Here is a 16,205-nt window from a genome sequence, read left to right as displayed (position 1 = left end):
ACAACACATATAGCACCCCACTTCTCAAGACTCCCATCTGAGGGACAGGCCCCCAAAACACCTATTTCTAAAAGCTAACACAGCTTGTGACCACAAGACCTACAATGCTACAGAAAAAAAAAAGTTTTTAACAGGTTTGCTATGACTTACCATGTTACTGCTCAGGGCTCAGTGCATAAGGAGTAGTGCAAAAAAAAGCTCATCTCCCAGTTATTCTCCAAAGGAGGCCTACTACATTCTTTAAAAGCTGCTATCTGGAGGTCGCTTCTAATTTAGTATGCATCCAGAGGTTGACTGCGATCCTCCTTAGAGACCTCTGGAAGCCAGCAGACACTACCTCCTCCTCCCTCTGGCCCAATCCAAATCATCAGTATCTCCCCAGAAGGAGCTTATACAGACATCTGGCACCCCAGATTTTGTGACTCTTGCCAAAGAAATGGGCCCGTAGACTGTTTGGCTGTCATAGCCAATGGGGCTTGGATTCACCAGTCCCACGGAACTTCAGCACACAAAGAAGCGGTACTTAACTGGGTGCAGGAATGACATCCACCCCAATGGCTATACCCCCAGGACAGGCACAAAGGGAGCGGGCAAGAAAGCCCAACTCCTGGTTTTTCCATGGAAAGGCTCTAGCTACATACTTTCCCAGCAGCTGCCTGGAGGTTCAGCTTCCAGTCAGCCTGAATCTAGATGTTAACTAAGATCTTCCTCTTTGGGATACTGACAAATCTTGACACACTCTCAACAACTGCAAGCCAATAAGAAAAAAGGAAAGCAACTTGGACAATCACAAAGATTTGAGAGACAGCCAAGAGCTTGGGCTGGGTTCATTGATGAGGTTCATTTCCTACACGAGACTACTTCATCAAGACTAGGAAAGGTGGCAGTTTCATCTAGTGCTCAGAAACCAACACAGAGAGTGAGGGTAAAGAAGAAAGAGAATAAGAAGAACAGAATAGTAAGATAAAACTTTAGAAACATTAAGTTCCAAACAAATAAATAAGGAAAAACTCCAGAAACAGACCATAATGAAATAGAGATAAGTGATTTACATGATAAAGAATTCAAAATAATGAGGGGTGCCTGGGTGGCTCAGCCGGTTAAGCCTCTGCCTTCAGCTCAGGTCATGATATCGGGGTCCTGGGATCGAGCCCCACATCGGGCTCCTTGCTCAGTGGGGAGCCTGCTTCTCCCTCTCCCTGTCTCTCCCCCCCACTTGTGTTCTTGTTCATGCTTCTCTCTCAAATAAATAAAAAACCGCTTAAAAAAAAGAAAAAAAAAGAAAAAAAAAGAATTCAAAGTAATGGTCATAATGATGCTCATTGAGGTCAGGAGAAAAATTCGTAAACAAAGTGAAAATTGCAACAAAGAGATATAAAATATAAGAAAGTACCAAACAGAAATCATAGAGCTAAAGAACAAAATAACTGGACTGAAAAATTCAATAGAGGGATTCAAGAGTACTAGATGATGTGGAAGAAAAGATTGGTAAACTCAAAGACAGGACAAAGGAATTCATCCAATCAGAAGAGCAAAAAGAAAAAAGAATGAAAAAGAGTAAAGACAGCTTAAAGGACTTATAGGACACAACAAAGTGAACTACCACTCGCATTAAAAGGGCACTAGACATTGACTTTTCTAAACAAATACCTAAAGCCCATGCCCCACCCCCCAAATTAATGTATCACTAACACATAAATGAGATGATTATTTTGGTTGTGTTGTTGGGGTTTTTTTGTTTGTTTGTTTTTTTCTTTTTACCTTTCCCGAGGTTGCTGCTGAAGTTTTTCAAGTCGCACTACAGATGGCTGGTTGGATTGGGGCACTACAGCTGGCATCCCAACAGTAACATTCAGGTCTGGGGACAGGAATGCTGGATATTCTATCGGTTGTGGTGTAATAACATTTCTGCAAAATGTTTATAATGTTAAATATTGCAACTATACAAAAGCACACTTCTAAAATCAGTGATAGCTGTCACTTTTGAATCATTCTCTCTTTTACATTGTAAGCTCACCTGTCTACCTTGAAACATCAGAGGGTAGAGCTAGGAAAGAAGACAAAGGTTAGAAATCCTGACAGAAGTGGTCTATAGAATACTCTTCCTACTAAGATGGTCAGCAGGGATGGGAAAGGCGATAAGGATCTGAAATTCTAAGGAGAAGTAGAAAGTGTTTGAGCCCAGACCTCCCTCCCAATCTTTAGATATAAATCTCTATTTTATGGCCCAGTAAAGTTGACACGTGAAATTAATCATCACAAGACCACCCACCCTTGTCAACCTGGCACCCTTAAGCATCTCTTTAAAACATATTTAATTTCCAAATGAGATCAATAACAGGTCATAATTCTACCTAGCATGATTCGACTATCCTGCATACAACCAAAAACTCACTAGCCTCTTCCCCAGAAAAGAATATATTCTTTGGGTGACGTTTACTCTTCTTAATATCCTGAAACTTAAATAGTATGCTGTAAGTTTAACAATACTTAAATATTATAATATAAAGTTAATATACCTTATGTTACATGATAAGGAGATATGAGAGGGAAGAAAATATATTTGCAATATAATATTTTTTTTTCAGGTTACTTGGTAAATGGGCCAGAGTAGCCCACCCAAATAAGGAGTAAGTTGTCTCCAAAATCCAAAAAGGTCTACCAGGTGTTGTACTTCTATTTTGGTTGTAGGAAGGACCACATACAACAACTTATCCTTCACCTTAGCAGGATTATGTTGACAATCCCCACAGCACTGGAAACTCAAAATTTCAATGAGGTAGAAGACCCCTGAATTTTTGTCAGAATTCTTCCCACTGACATGCAAATGTCCTATCAGAAGTCTAGATTAGTTGCTACTTCCCATTCATTGGGTCCAATAAGCGTAATGGTCACCACTGTAATGGACCTGTATAATATCCTGTATAAGGGAAAGGCAATCAAGATTCCTGTAAACTATGGGGCACCTGGGTGGCTCAGTCAGTTAAGCATCCAACCCTTGGTTTCAGCTCAGGTCATGATCTCAGGGTCCTGGGATCAAACTCTGTATTGGACTCTGCACTCAGTGTGGGGTCTGCTTGGGACTTTTTCTCTCTTTCCCTCTGCTCCTCCCCCTGCTTGTGCTCTCTCTTCAAAATGAATAAATCTTAAAAAAAAAAAAGATTCCTGTGAACTAAATTAATGACATAGGGCTGGAAAAGTTGATACATCTGAGGTAAGACAGTGACGGTGTATCACTTGGCCTTACCAGCTGAAAGAAACTACTTCTGATGGTCTTTATATGGGGAAAATCGCATTTGCCAGATCAATAGTTGCATACCAGGTACCAGAGGATGTGTTAATTTGCTCAAGCAATGAAACCACATTTGGTACAGTGGCTGCAATTGGAATCACTGCCTGGTTAAGATTGCAACAGTCTACTATCACTCTCCAAGATCTGTTTTATGCACAGGTCAAAATAAGTGAGCTAAATGGGGATGTGATGGGAACCACCACCCCTGCATCTTTCAAGTCTTTGATGATGGCACTCATCTCTGCAATCCCTCCATGAATGTGGTATTGCTTTCAGCTTACTATTGCCTTAGGTACAGGTAGCTCTCTAGTGGTTTCCATTTGGCCTTTCCCACCATAATATCCCTTGGTCCACATGTCAGAGAACCAATGTAGGGATTCACCTACTGCTAAGTGTGTTGATTCCACATATGCAATCTGAAACTGGGGAAATCACCACAGGATGGGTTTAAAACTCCACTGATCACCGGTAGACAACAGTGACATTTGGATCTTCTGGAACTAGTGTCAGTTTAGAGCCAGTGTCCAGTAGTCTCTGAAAGGTGTGATTATTTCCTTTTCCCTAATGCATAGTTACCCTGGTAAAAAGCTCTCCTTCCCTTTTGGGAAGGCTGGGAGAAAGATTAACATTATAAAATTTTGTCAACATACCAGCATCTCTCCTTAAGGGGACCAAGCCTCCCCTTCATTCAAAGCCTTTTGGGTCTGCAAACCGGCTCAAATCTGGGAACTGACTGAGGAGCTATGACTCTGTTTTTGTGACCCAAGTCAGACTTTTATTCACTTGACCTAGAACTTTTCTGCTTATACAGATTAAGTAAGAATTGAGGAGGCTTCCTATATATTTTATTTCTAGGAACATCATGATCAACTAGCCAATGCTGTAAGTCTGCACTGAGTCAAACTATTTTGATTGCTGCTTTGACTCTACCGTCCGTTACAGTAACCACGGCCATCTTGCCTTAGGTGGTTGTGCCATCACTGGACTCTGCCACTTTAGGATGCTACACTCCAACTGCATTTAGGTTTCCCAGTTCAGTGACTGCAGCTCCCACTCTAAGGTCTATCTAACAGAGAAGAACACTCACAGAGCTCTTCAAGGGTGGGGTTCCCCTCACAAATTTACTTCTCATAGTCATGGTGAAAGGGGTATCTTCTGGAACCTCCCAGGGTAAGTGAGTAGGTCTTAAAAACAAATCCACACCAACATCACCATCTCTCTAACCCTTTGAATACCTCCCTTCTATATTAAACCAAGGCAGGTCTGGCATTTCCAATCCACCCAAGCGGGCATCTTTTGGCTCATGTTTCTGCAGCCAACCAAATCGAGTCTTTTCTAAACCCCTAATCTGCAACATTAAATGCAGAATCTCTGCTTAGTGAGCCCATATCAATAAATTTGCTGTGACCCAACTTTATGTTCCTCCCACCATTACCCCATACCCTATGTGCCACAGTTCCTTACGTTTACCTCTAGGAAGGTTTTTATCTCATCTGTATTATCATTTCTTTTCACAAGTTACCTTTGCACACTAAACCATGAGCTATCAGAGGGCAGGGACCAGGCCTCATTTATTTTAGTATTTGCAATGGCTTGGGGGTATAGCAGACATTCAATGAATCAATCAGTGGATAAAGAAATAATGATTGATAAACATAAAACATTCAAATTTTACTATTTCAACAAATGACCAATATCAAGTGGACAAAATATATTTTTAATGATAATGCCAAGTATTGGTGAGACTATAGGACAATAAGCACTTCAGAATATAAATTCCCATCCTACACCTAATTCCCTCAATCCCATTTTCTCCATTTCTTATTCTTGGACAGCACTATAGATTAAATTTCCATCTCAGGTGCTCGTTTCTCTTTATTTTTACTGTTGAAATTTTAAGACTGGTTGGCATATTTTAAGTTACTTTTGGTTTGCTAATGACATTTTTTGAACATAAACTTTTTGCTGAAGATTTGGAAATAACAATTAGAATAAAAAAACAATTCTGTGGAATGGAGGGAACACTACTATACTGTAGAGGAAAACTGACAACTATTAGACACTTTGATCTTAAAAGTCCCTCACCTTCTAGAAGAGGGTATCTCACTGGCCAACTTTCCTTACCAGCCTAACCCTGCCTTCCCTCCTTCAGCCATGAAGCTGGCATTCTCTCTCTTCTCTTCTTTATCGTATCACTAGACCTCCTCACCTCCTTTCACCAGAGCTATGCCCAGAAACCCAAAATTTCTCCCACCTTATTAAGCAAAACAATTCACTGCTCTCTTTACCTTAGAGTCTAGCCCATTCTGGCTATGTCTTAAGACAACCAAAATGGTCCATCAAATGGATTAAATGTTTTAAATGCCACATAATCTGTGCAAATAAGACTTCAAACACTTACGTCACAGGATCTATTCTTTCTGGAGGTGGTGTGATATTCATAAACATGGATGGCTCAATAATTTTCTGAAGAGGTTTTAACTGAAGAAAACGTAAGTGTATTTTAACACTCTCAGTTACAATTATAGTTCACTCTAATACTACTATCCTTCAGGACTACAGAATAGGCCTTAAATACATATAAAAAGAAATGGAATTAAGACAAGAAGAAAGAACTAACATTTATTGAGCACTAGATTGCCTGCCAGGAAACTTAGATCTGTAATATTATTTTTAATCTTCTCAATAATCCTATGATGTAGATAACTGTGGCTATTTTACAGAAAATGATGAGGATCAGTAATTTGTTCAAGGTTATCCAAAAGACATCAGAACCAGGATTTGAATGCAGCTTTACCTGCCCCTCAGCGTAGTAGCCTTTTTACGTTATCGAGACAGGTGAATAGGGGACTATATTACCGAAAAGTTCATAGACATAAAATCAAAATCAAGAACTCTTATTATATTTCCCACTCTCTTCCACACAATATCTCTGTTCCTTATTTTTGGTATTATCTACCTACATAAAACAATACTTGCCTAGTTTATCTGAAAAGGAGATATTTCCCTAACAATGTGATTATTACATGTTTTACTTATATTCAGACACAAAACCTACCTCTGAAGTTGGTGCTTATAAACTATGTCACGAAAGGGAGTCAACAGTTACAAGTCCCTATAAGGCCAAATTCATAAGAATATAAATAAAACAGGCAGAAGGAAAAGAAAGAAAAATCAAAGCAAAGAAGGAAAAAAGATGAAAAAAGATTGTGCCTAGTGGCTTTCTTCTGTGTATTACACACTTCTGATTTGAAATGCATTTTATCATTGTGATATACCATAGGCAAAATTTTAGAATAACATTTTACCAGGGGCTGCTCAGTTAATATAACAGTAGATTTATTTAATAAAAGTAACATACCCATTCTGAATTCCTAATTAAAAAAACAACCAAGACTATAAAAAATAGCAAAAAATGGAAATGAAAGCTTATATGCAAAGTATAGGGGTCATATTCCCTATATAAGAGCAGCACTGATGGGTCTGGATTTATAACTGCCCCGAAGTGGTGATAATACCCAGGGAGATGAAGGGTTCTTCACACATGCTGAGAATATATGTTGGTACAACATTTCTAGAACAATTCTTTGACAGGTCATTGTTTTTGGACAATAATTTCCATTCTAGGAATATAGCCTAGGGACATAATAAAAGGACAGGACACTGGTTACTATACAAAAATTTTCACTGGAACATGGATATATGCAGTGAATTTAAAGGGGCAGGACAAAGCTAGGAAGATAACTTCTTTGAACATATTACTCTCTTAATAAATCAAGGAGGGCTCAAGTAACACCAGAGGTTGAAATAACCATGGGGGTAAGGAGCATATGTGATCAGAGTAAAAAACATTATGCAAATATAATCGATGGCTCCATTTTTAATAAGTATTTTTGGATCTAAAAATCCACACTCCTCATATACTTAAAATAATTTTGTTTTCAACCACACGAAAACACTGACATACAAAAAGTAAGTTTTCTGATAAAGGCATTTTGAATAAAAGATTATTTTAAAATGTATATGGAAATTTAAAAAATGGTAATTTCATTTTTCCTGAGGATGGAGAAAAACAGCATTCTTTTAAAAACATTTTTAAAAAATATGTATTTTAAAAATTTTATCAAACTGGAAAACATAGAGGCTCAGAAGAGATCTGACTGAATTGTAGAATAATTTTTAAAAGAGAGGAACTAACCTGATGTGAAAATCCGTAACCAAAGTTTCCATACGAGAACATAAATTCCACCTTCACCTTGCAGATAAGCTAAACACAGAGCAAATTTATTTTATTGTTTGATCAGAAAGGTATTTTAATGAAAAAGGGATAGCAAGTAATATTTTCATTTCACAAATCTATGTTCGAAAAGCCAGAGTGTGACTCTCCTGATTAAACACATGCGCACACGAAACTGCGGCAGACGAGTCTATGGGGTTCCTGAAATGTTAAAGAGCATATGATTACAAGAGAGAGAATATCAACTTATAGTTAATAGGACCACCCTGAGGTACACACACACACACACGAGTATACATGCATATGTTTTTTAAGTATTTACTCACATTTCCCCTACCTCCACTTCCATTTCCAGGCAAAGTTTTTATTTAGACAAGTGATTTCATCTCTCTGAACCTCAACTTGCTCAAATGTGAAACGAAGGAGGGTGTCAGAGGTTATGACCTCAAATGTCCATCATTCTCTTTTTCATAAAGTTCTTTGTCTCTGTTCTGGCTATTGGCGGCAGAGGTCTCTCTGAATAGATCAATTAATCAAAATAATAATTTTAAGTATTTAACAAGAAATTCAAGTGAGAACTGTAAGCAACTCTTTAGAATCTCCTCAAGGAGAAAAATATTTCCTCGATTAAAGCTGTGCAGTCAAAGCAGCAGCTAGGGCATTTTACTCTCTTGTCCAATGATTTCAATTTTCCTGTTCATCATTTAGCAGTAAGGTAGCATCATTAAAAAAAAAAAAAGTGGAGATGAAGATCTTGTGAGCAAATATTGTTCTTTCTGTTTAATACATTTCCATTAAGTCAAACAGTGACGGGTAGGGTAACAGCGAATAAAAACACTACCAGAGGTTAAAACACTATCAGAGTAAAGTTATATGAAATGTTAAGTGTATGCACAAAACTGGAAATTTCAGTAAAGTTCTTACTGTGTTTTTATTCAACATTTCAAATTCTTCAATAAAGCACCCTTTCTGGAAAAAAGTAAAAAAAAAAAATTCTCAAATGAGAGTCACTCATGTAGTCATCTGTATATAATCTAAACCATTTCACAAATTTTGAAAAATCAGGTAATGATTTTTTAACACATATGTTAACTTAATAGCTAAAATACAACTATAACGAACATTTGGAAGAAAATAAAATTTCTAGGCTGAACCAAAAACAAATGTTAATATTTACATTTATGTTTTAGACAAAAATGTTCCTGCTAGTTGTAGTTCCCTTTTCTCTAAGTCTTAAGGAACTGCCATGCCTGCACTCCCTTTTGTGGGGTTTAACATAAAGGTGCATGAATACCTGACTCGTGATAGAACTGAGGGCCTCTCTCATCCCTCGGGGACCGCTGGGATCTTTCTGACCAGGTAAACCTCGGGTATCCTTGGTCACCACCTCTGGTCATCTCTGCTGTGCTATCAGTCCTCCCATTGAATCCACCATCCATGGTCCCCTTTCTTCCCAGCATTTCCCACTGCAGTTCATGCATCCCCATTCCATGGTTAACAAACAACCTTACATCTTTAACTGCTCCACCAAACATTCCTCTTTGCTTTACCTCAGACTTGGCTTACTAAGGATGCTGCTTCCCACACAGACGCCTCAAGTGAAGGCCCGCATACCTCAATGCCAGGAGGTGGAGTAGCATCCTCCACACTCCTCTTCTATTGCTTCCAGATCGTATTAGTTCACACAGATATTAACAATTTTCCGTTTTTAAGCTTCATGTTGTCTGGCATGTGTTTCAGACATTCTGGTCACTAATTCTCGTTTAGTGAAAACCTCAACACCTGGTTCACACATCCTCTCCACCCCCAAAACCTAGCAAGCTGTAGAATCTTTTATTTATTTATTTATTTATTTATTTATTTATTTAGATTTTATTTCTTTGACAGAGAGAGAGCATGCACACGGGCACAAGAGAGGGCACAAGAGAGGGCACAAGCAGGGGGAGCTGCAGGCAGAGGAAGCTGCAGGCAGAAGGAGAGGGAGAAGCAGACTCCCCAGTGGGCAGGGAGCCCGATCCCAGGACCCTGGGAGCATGACCTGCGCCGAAGGCAGGCACTTAACCAACTGAGCCACCCAGGCGTCCCTGAAGAACCCATTTCACACCTGCCCTCTCAGTTCCTGGTGAAGCCATATAATGGAGGAAGTAATAGCTGCTCATACAATGGCAGTCGTCACACAGAATTAGCATACGTGTTCTTCATATAAAATCATAAGGTGTCTCAGAAAATTCATAAATAACTGAAATTGATTTCCTTAATGATCCTGTCAATCTGCCCTTTATGGCTTCTTGCTCTTGATAGCGTCCCTTTTCCCAGCGTGGGGAGTGGGGGAACATCTCACTGTTCCAAGACTGCCTTTTTCTTCTCTTTTATAAACTGTGCCTCTAAGCTCTTTTGATGAAAGAACTTGATTGATCTATTGATTGATTCATCTCCCTCAGATATAAAGTTTTAGTCATACTTTTAACTATAGTAAATGTCTTTGAGTTTTTTCTGTAGGTCTCACTGAGATCTGCCCAATTAAGTCTCCATTGGAGCCAATTAAAATATTCATCCTGAATGTGCACCTCATCTAAATCCACTGAGCTTTATCCTCGCCTTCCCTCAGCTCCTCTGCTGAGTTTCAAAGTGTGGCAATGAGCTATTTGGCAACCTGTCCTGAATTTGGCTTTACTCTGCCCACAGCAAGTTACATGTCTAAGCCTAGTCCAAGAAGGGCTGGCAGGGGGATGCTACTAGACTGCTCAAAGGTACGGGTAGAGGGAGGTATGATTCTTTAGGAGGCATTACTCTAATAATCCGTATCTTTGAATTCTCTCTTGCCTTTTCAAATAATTGCAGTGGCTACCAATCTTTCTAACTGTTGCATTTATCACTTAGTCCTAGGCTTATCTGGTAAGGATCATATATCCAAACCAATAACCACAAGTAGTACTACAGTTCATCCCAAAATTAATAATCACATTCCTGTTATAATCTATACAGGAATATTATAAATTCCAATATACTTATGTGCCTTAACTGGACCCTAGGCCTTGACAATTAGCTAATGTTTCTGATTTCCCTAGAGCCTCAAAGGAATCCAAAACATACAAGAATAAGGGATTCATGTCACAAGCTACAGATCAATAATTTTTTACAAAGCTATGCAAAACCTACTATGTGATTTTTAACATTCAAGTCAAGGTCTTTGTTCTCCCCAATCGGTCCAATTATATTCAGAACCATGAGAGACTATGGACTCTGGGAAACAAACTGAGGGCTTCAGAGGGGAGGGGGTGGGGGATTGGGATAGGCCGGTGATGGGTATTAAGAAGGGCATATATTGCATGGAGCACCAGATGTTATATGCAAATAGTGAATCATGGAACACTACATCAAAAACTAAGGATACACTGTATGGTGACTAACATAATAAAAATTATTATAAAAAAAAGAAAGTAATGGATAGTAATTGGTAATCATAATAATACATTTATGTCCTCTTCATGTATACCCATGAAATAATTGTCGTGCACTCAAATGGCTCTCCCATGCTTCCGAACATGACCTGTAGTTTGGGTCTGGTCATCAGGTCTTTCCAATTCATCTGAGTACTAGACTTGACCAGTCTGCATAAGGAATTCTATCCTAGCGAGTAGTTCTAGAATAAAATATAATCTACCCTGCAAGTGATCCAAAGAGCAAATGATACAGCTCAAGCTTTTGAGACAAATCAGCATAAATTTGTGGATTAGAATCATTCTAGATTATAATACTTTCCTTGACCTTTCACTGTCCAGTGTGGTAGAATTTCTGTGCAGTAGCCTATGCCTCTTGCTGCACCCAGGTAAACACTTCAGGAAAAATAGAATCATTAATAAATTAAGAGGCCCTCATAAAAAGATATTCAACATTACTGGCTATCAGGTAAGTACAAATTAATACCACAATGAGATATGACTACAAACCTCTCAGAATGGCTAAGGTATAAAATGGCGGCAACACCAATGCTGATGAGGGTGCTGGGAAAATGGATTGTTCGTTTCTGGTGGAGATGTACAATGAATGGCTAGTCACTCTGGAAAACAGTTTGGCATTTCCTTTAATGACTATACATGCCACTATCTTACAAACCAGAAATTTATCTGAGAAATGAACACTTAGGCTCATACAAAAACCTGTACATGAATGTTTACAGCAACTTTAGTCAGAACAGCCCCAAGCTGGAAACCCAGATGTCCTCCAATGGGCAGATGGTCAAACACACTGTGGTACATTCACGCCCTGCAGAACTACTCAATAACAACAAAGAAATGAACTAGTGATACATGCAACAACCTGGATGACTTTCCGGAGAATCACGCTGAGGTGAAAAAACCCAACACTAAAAGGTTACACGCTACGTGATTCCATTTATATAATATCCTGGAAATGAGAGAATTACAGAAAGGAAGAACAGATTAGTGGTTGCCAAGGGTTACAGAGGGGGCAGAGGCAGGAGGGAAGGAGATGCAGCTAAAAAAGGCAACAGCATGAGAAACCCTGGGGGAGGTGGCACGTTCCCTATCTCAGCTGCGATTTGATTTGGTAGTTTTGAAAGATGTTACCGTCGGGGGAAACTGAGAAAAGGATACAAAGGATCTCTCTGTATTATTTCTTTCAAGTGCATGTAAATCTACAATTATTTCAAAAGAAAAGTTTGAGGGTTTTTTGGTTTTGTTTTTTAAAAGGCCACGTGTCTATTTAAAGTGGGCCAAATTCATCCATGGGACTTATTCTCCATTAGACCTAGTTTAAATAGAGTGGATACAAAGTGGATTCAAAAAATTTATTATTGGGACGCCTGGGTGGCTCAGTCAGTTAAGCATCTGCCTCCAGCTCAGGTCATGATCCCAGGGTCCTGGGATGAGTCCCACATCAGGCTCCCTGCTCAGTGGGGAGTCTGCTTCTCCCTCTCCCTCTGCCTGCCGCTCCCCCTGCTTCTGTGCACGCTGCTCTCACTCTCTCTCTCTCTCTGACAAAGAAACAAAAGCTTTAAAAAAAAATTATTATATTTGTGATTATCTCATGGTTCTTGTTTTCCTCTATTGTCTGATATCCAGATGTTTAGATATTATTATACAGTCGTTCTCTCCAAGGTAACATCTTGCTAATGAAACTGCATCAAAACTAAAACAAAAACAAAAAAGCTAAAAACACCAAACTCCTCACGGTCAACTTTTTACTTCTAGGATCTGAGTTTGACCACAAGAGGGTAACAGAGGAATTCCAATAAGTAAAACGACACAATTCTTAAGGTAGAAGTGCCTACAGAAGAATGCTGACAGATTTACACACAGCATATCTTGAACATACCACACCTAAAATCATAAGACTTTTTGGGAAAATCCATAAATAACCAAAATTACTTTCCCTAATGACTCTGTCCATTAAATAATAATGGTCTCTTTACCATATGTGTAGCAATTCATCAGAGACTCAGAGAGAGCAATTCATCATAAAGTTGAGACTCTTTGCAGAAACGCACTGGAAGGTAGGTTCAAGAAAATTCACTGCAACAACGAGCATAATAGTAAAAAAAACAGAAAACGATCCAAATAGCCATCGACAAATTTAAAGATTTATTGATCTATTTTAGAGAGCGAGTGAGCATGCGAGCAGGGAGAGGGTGAATCGCAAACGGACTTCCCACTGAGTACAGAGCCCAACTCAGGGCTTGATCCCATGACCCTGAGATCATGACCTGCGCTGAAATCAAAAGTGAGACACTTAAATGATTGAGCAACCCAGGTGCCCCTGACCTTAACTTTTTAAAGAATCTAAGCTGGTATGTCTCACATTATGTATTTATCATATATCATCATGGTATTAACTTTTTCCATATCCCCTAAATTCCTATAAACTAAAAGTTAGATTTAGACTCAGCTTGATTTGGGGTAAACATTTTTGATGAGAACGATTCATAGGTAATGCTGATACTTCATACTGTACTGCCATAGGGAGCGTGTGATGTTAAGTTGTCCATACTTACTTATGTTAAGTCCAAGCTCTTGGTTGAGGAGGTAACCAAAACTTCTATTGTAGAGGCACCTTTTCCCCTTTGAAACAATTAATCTGTAGACTGTATATTTTAAGTAGCATTGCTAAGTCTTGATTGAACTAATCATCATTCACTTTTATAAAGAACTGCAAAATGGTCAGTCTGTAATTCCGTCATTCTTTCTACACTGACATTCTTCTATTTAAAAGTTTTTAAATTCCATTTTTCTTCCCCTCCCTTTTTTTCTTAAGATCACAAAGATTTACAGATTTTCCTTTATTCAGAATTTGTAATGATGTTTTTGATGTTCAAATTATCCTGAAATTGGCCAACAGGAGCCCCTGCAATCTGGCTCCTATGTCCTTTGATATAACTCCATTAGTCCTTGAAGGCTTCCTTGCTTTGCGTCCTAACAAATACTCCTAAAAATCCTTCAGATGGTTTATATTTGTTCACTAATCAGTTAGTTCTTTTCCTTTGAGTCCAGAGTAGTATGGCTGCTGGAAAGTGAGAGGGTAATCCTAGACAGGAGAAAGCAAGAGAGAAGGAAAGACAAAATGTGTGTACAAACCCTGTCCCCAACTCTGGCAGGCCCCTAAACAACACGGGCCCAGGGCAGACAGCAAACGGCCCAGCTAAGGAGAAAAGAACTGAAATTTGGGCTGTCAACTAAGAGACAGGGTTTGTGGATTGAGTCCTGTTTAAAAACATTCCAGAAAACATAATAAAACATGCTTATTAGTCTTCTAGGTTTTATCATTGCCCTTCCACACAATAAATCTTTTCAATATTAGGCTGTTTCAAGCCAACTCTTTTTTTTTTTTTTTAATATAGCCAGAGGGAGACATTGTTTCCTAAGCATATGAGTTTGCAGGTAGATAATAAACCAAAAAGAGTCCATCCGATACAGATAAATTATAACAACAAACACCAACTGGACAATGTGATACCATGGTGAAAAAAATAACCTTGATACTTACCTGAATTACATCATAAAGGTGTACCTGAACACTCCCTAATAAGAGAGGATATTTTTCTGTATTTTCATATTGCATTAGTTCCAAGTAAATATTATTCCGCTCATCATCTTGACGCCTGGGAACCTTGATATAAAATACATATGAAAAGAATTATCACATTTTCAGTCTGAATTTCAGATATAATTTCTGAATAAGTACATCCATAAACTAGATTTTGTTGTATACCCACCTAATGGTTAGTTTTCACATGTTATTAGCCTTATAACTTCTCAATTGCACAGTTACATATACCCTAATGTCAACAAAAATTAGGATCTTGTTATGTGTAACATCAATTACAAACTTTTGAAACATGCACTGCCTACATTCTCTTAACTCTACACAAAAGTTTAGCCTCAACACTCTACTGAAACTGTATTATAAAAGGTAACCCGATATCCAGTATCCAACCCAGAAAATCTAGGTAATAAAAATAGCCAATATCAAAAGACATCCAACATCCTTTCCAGTCTTTGTTCAATAACTTATTGATAAAATGTATCCCAAAGTATAAAATGTATAATTTTATTTTATCCTAGTTATATAAATACACAGTTTAAAAATCAAACAGTTCTACGATGGTTAAAAAGCAAACAAAAGCAACTTTTTTTTTCTCCCACGTTTAATCTTTTTTCTGTATTTTATGATGTTTTGACATCTTAAAAAGCCTGGCCAGAGACAGACTTTCTCACCCTGGGCTAGCCAACTCCTAGAGATAGCAAAGGGTTTAGTGAGATGGAGGCACATCTTTCATATGCAAACCAATCCCAAAATTATAGCCCTAACCACCTCCCAATCTAACTCTCACATGGAGCCAGTATTTCCCTGGCCCCAAATCAACCCAGGACAAGGAACCAAGCAACTAGGGACTACCCTACTGCCTAAAGCCTGTGGGAATTATTCAAACTAGCCAATCCTAAATTTCTGACTCTGCTCTGCATTGCTTTCTCAAGAAAACCCCAGTAAAGGCTTTAGCCTAGGCTCTCTCCTCATTTCCATCCTCTGTCTCCTGACCACTCGGATACTTCCCCTGAAGCCCTAGATAGTGTGGTGTGCTGTGTCCCTTTCTTCCCTTCTTTCAATGGCATTAGCCCCTCTGTGTCATCATTCAGTCATACCTCTGTAAAGTAAATCCTGGGTATGATTTTACAACACTATCCTAAACCAGCCCCTAATTTCCACTCCTCAGAAATCACCTTTCAAGTTTTAAAGTGATTTTTCTGGTTTTTGCCAGGAAATCATGTTTCTAAGTAACATGCTTACATTATTATTAAGTGATATTTTAGTTTTAGATACTATCAAGTAACTGCTTATTGTGGAAGAAAAATATTAACTTTCAACACCCTCCCCCCAAATTTTCACATTCTCTTCCTTTCATTCCTCCAATATATTCTATATAGATCTTACCTTTTTTTATTAGACCAATACTTAGTGTTATTGTGTATATGTAACTATTTTTCAGAGTTTAACAATATAATTACAACTGTATTTCCTTTTCTCTATCACTTCTTAATTTCCCTTAGGGTTAATATGTGTTTTGCACTTTTATTTTTGTTTCCTTGTGTAGTTTTCTATGTAGTTATTACTAAATCATTCCCAAACTTTCCATAGTTCCATTAAAATTCTCCTCTTAAT

General features: G+C 38.4%; 1 protein-coding gene across 1 annotated transcript in view; it reads right to left on the bottom strand.

Moving 5' to 3' along the window:
* The window catches only part of C2CD6 (C2 calcium dependent domain containing 6), a 160,118-nt gene that overhangs the window by 106,226 nt on the left and 37,687 nt on the right, over positions 1-16,205 (bottom strand). Inside the window, exons 5-9 of the mRNA XM_008687546.2 lie at positions 14,532-14,654; positions 8,454-8,498; positions 7,491-7,559; positions 5,694-5,773; positions 1,762-1,908 (exon numbers count right to left, since the gene is read on the bottom strand). Of these exons, the coding sequence (XP_008685768.2) occupies positions 1,762-1,908; positions 5,694-5,773; positions 7,491-7,559; positions 8,454-8,498; positions 14,532-14,654 (464 nt within the window). The remainder of the gene's footprint in view (positions 1-1,761; positions 1,909-5,693; positions 5,774-7,490; positions 7,560-8,453; positions 8,499-14,531; positions 14,655-16,205) is intronic.

The sequence above is a fragment of the Ursus maritimus genome, unplaced genomic scaffold (genome assembly GCF_017311325.1).
Source record: "Ursus maritimus isolate PB19 unplaced genomic scaffold, ASM1731132v1 scaffold_1, whole genome shotgun sequence".
In the NCBI taxonomy this organism is placed as follows: Eukaryota; Metazoa; Chordata; class Mammalia; order Carnivora; family Ursidae; genus Ursus; species Ursus maritimus.
Note: the sequence above shows the minus strand (reverse complement) of the source record. Positions and strands in the feature narration are given on the sequence as shown.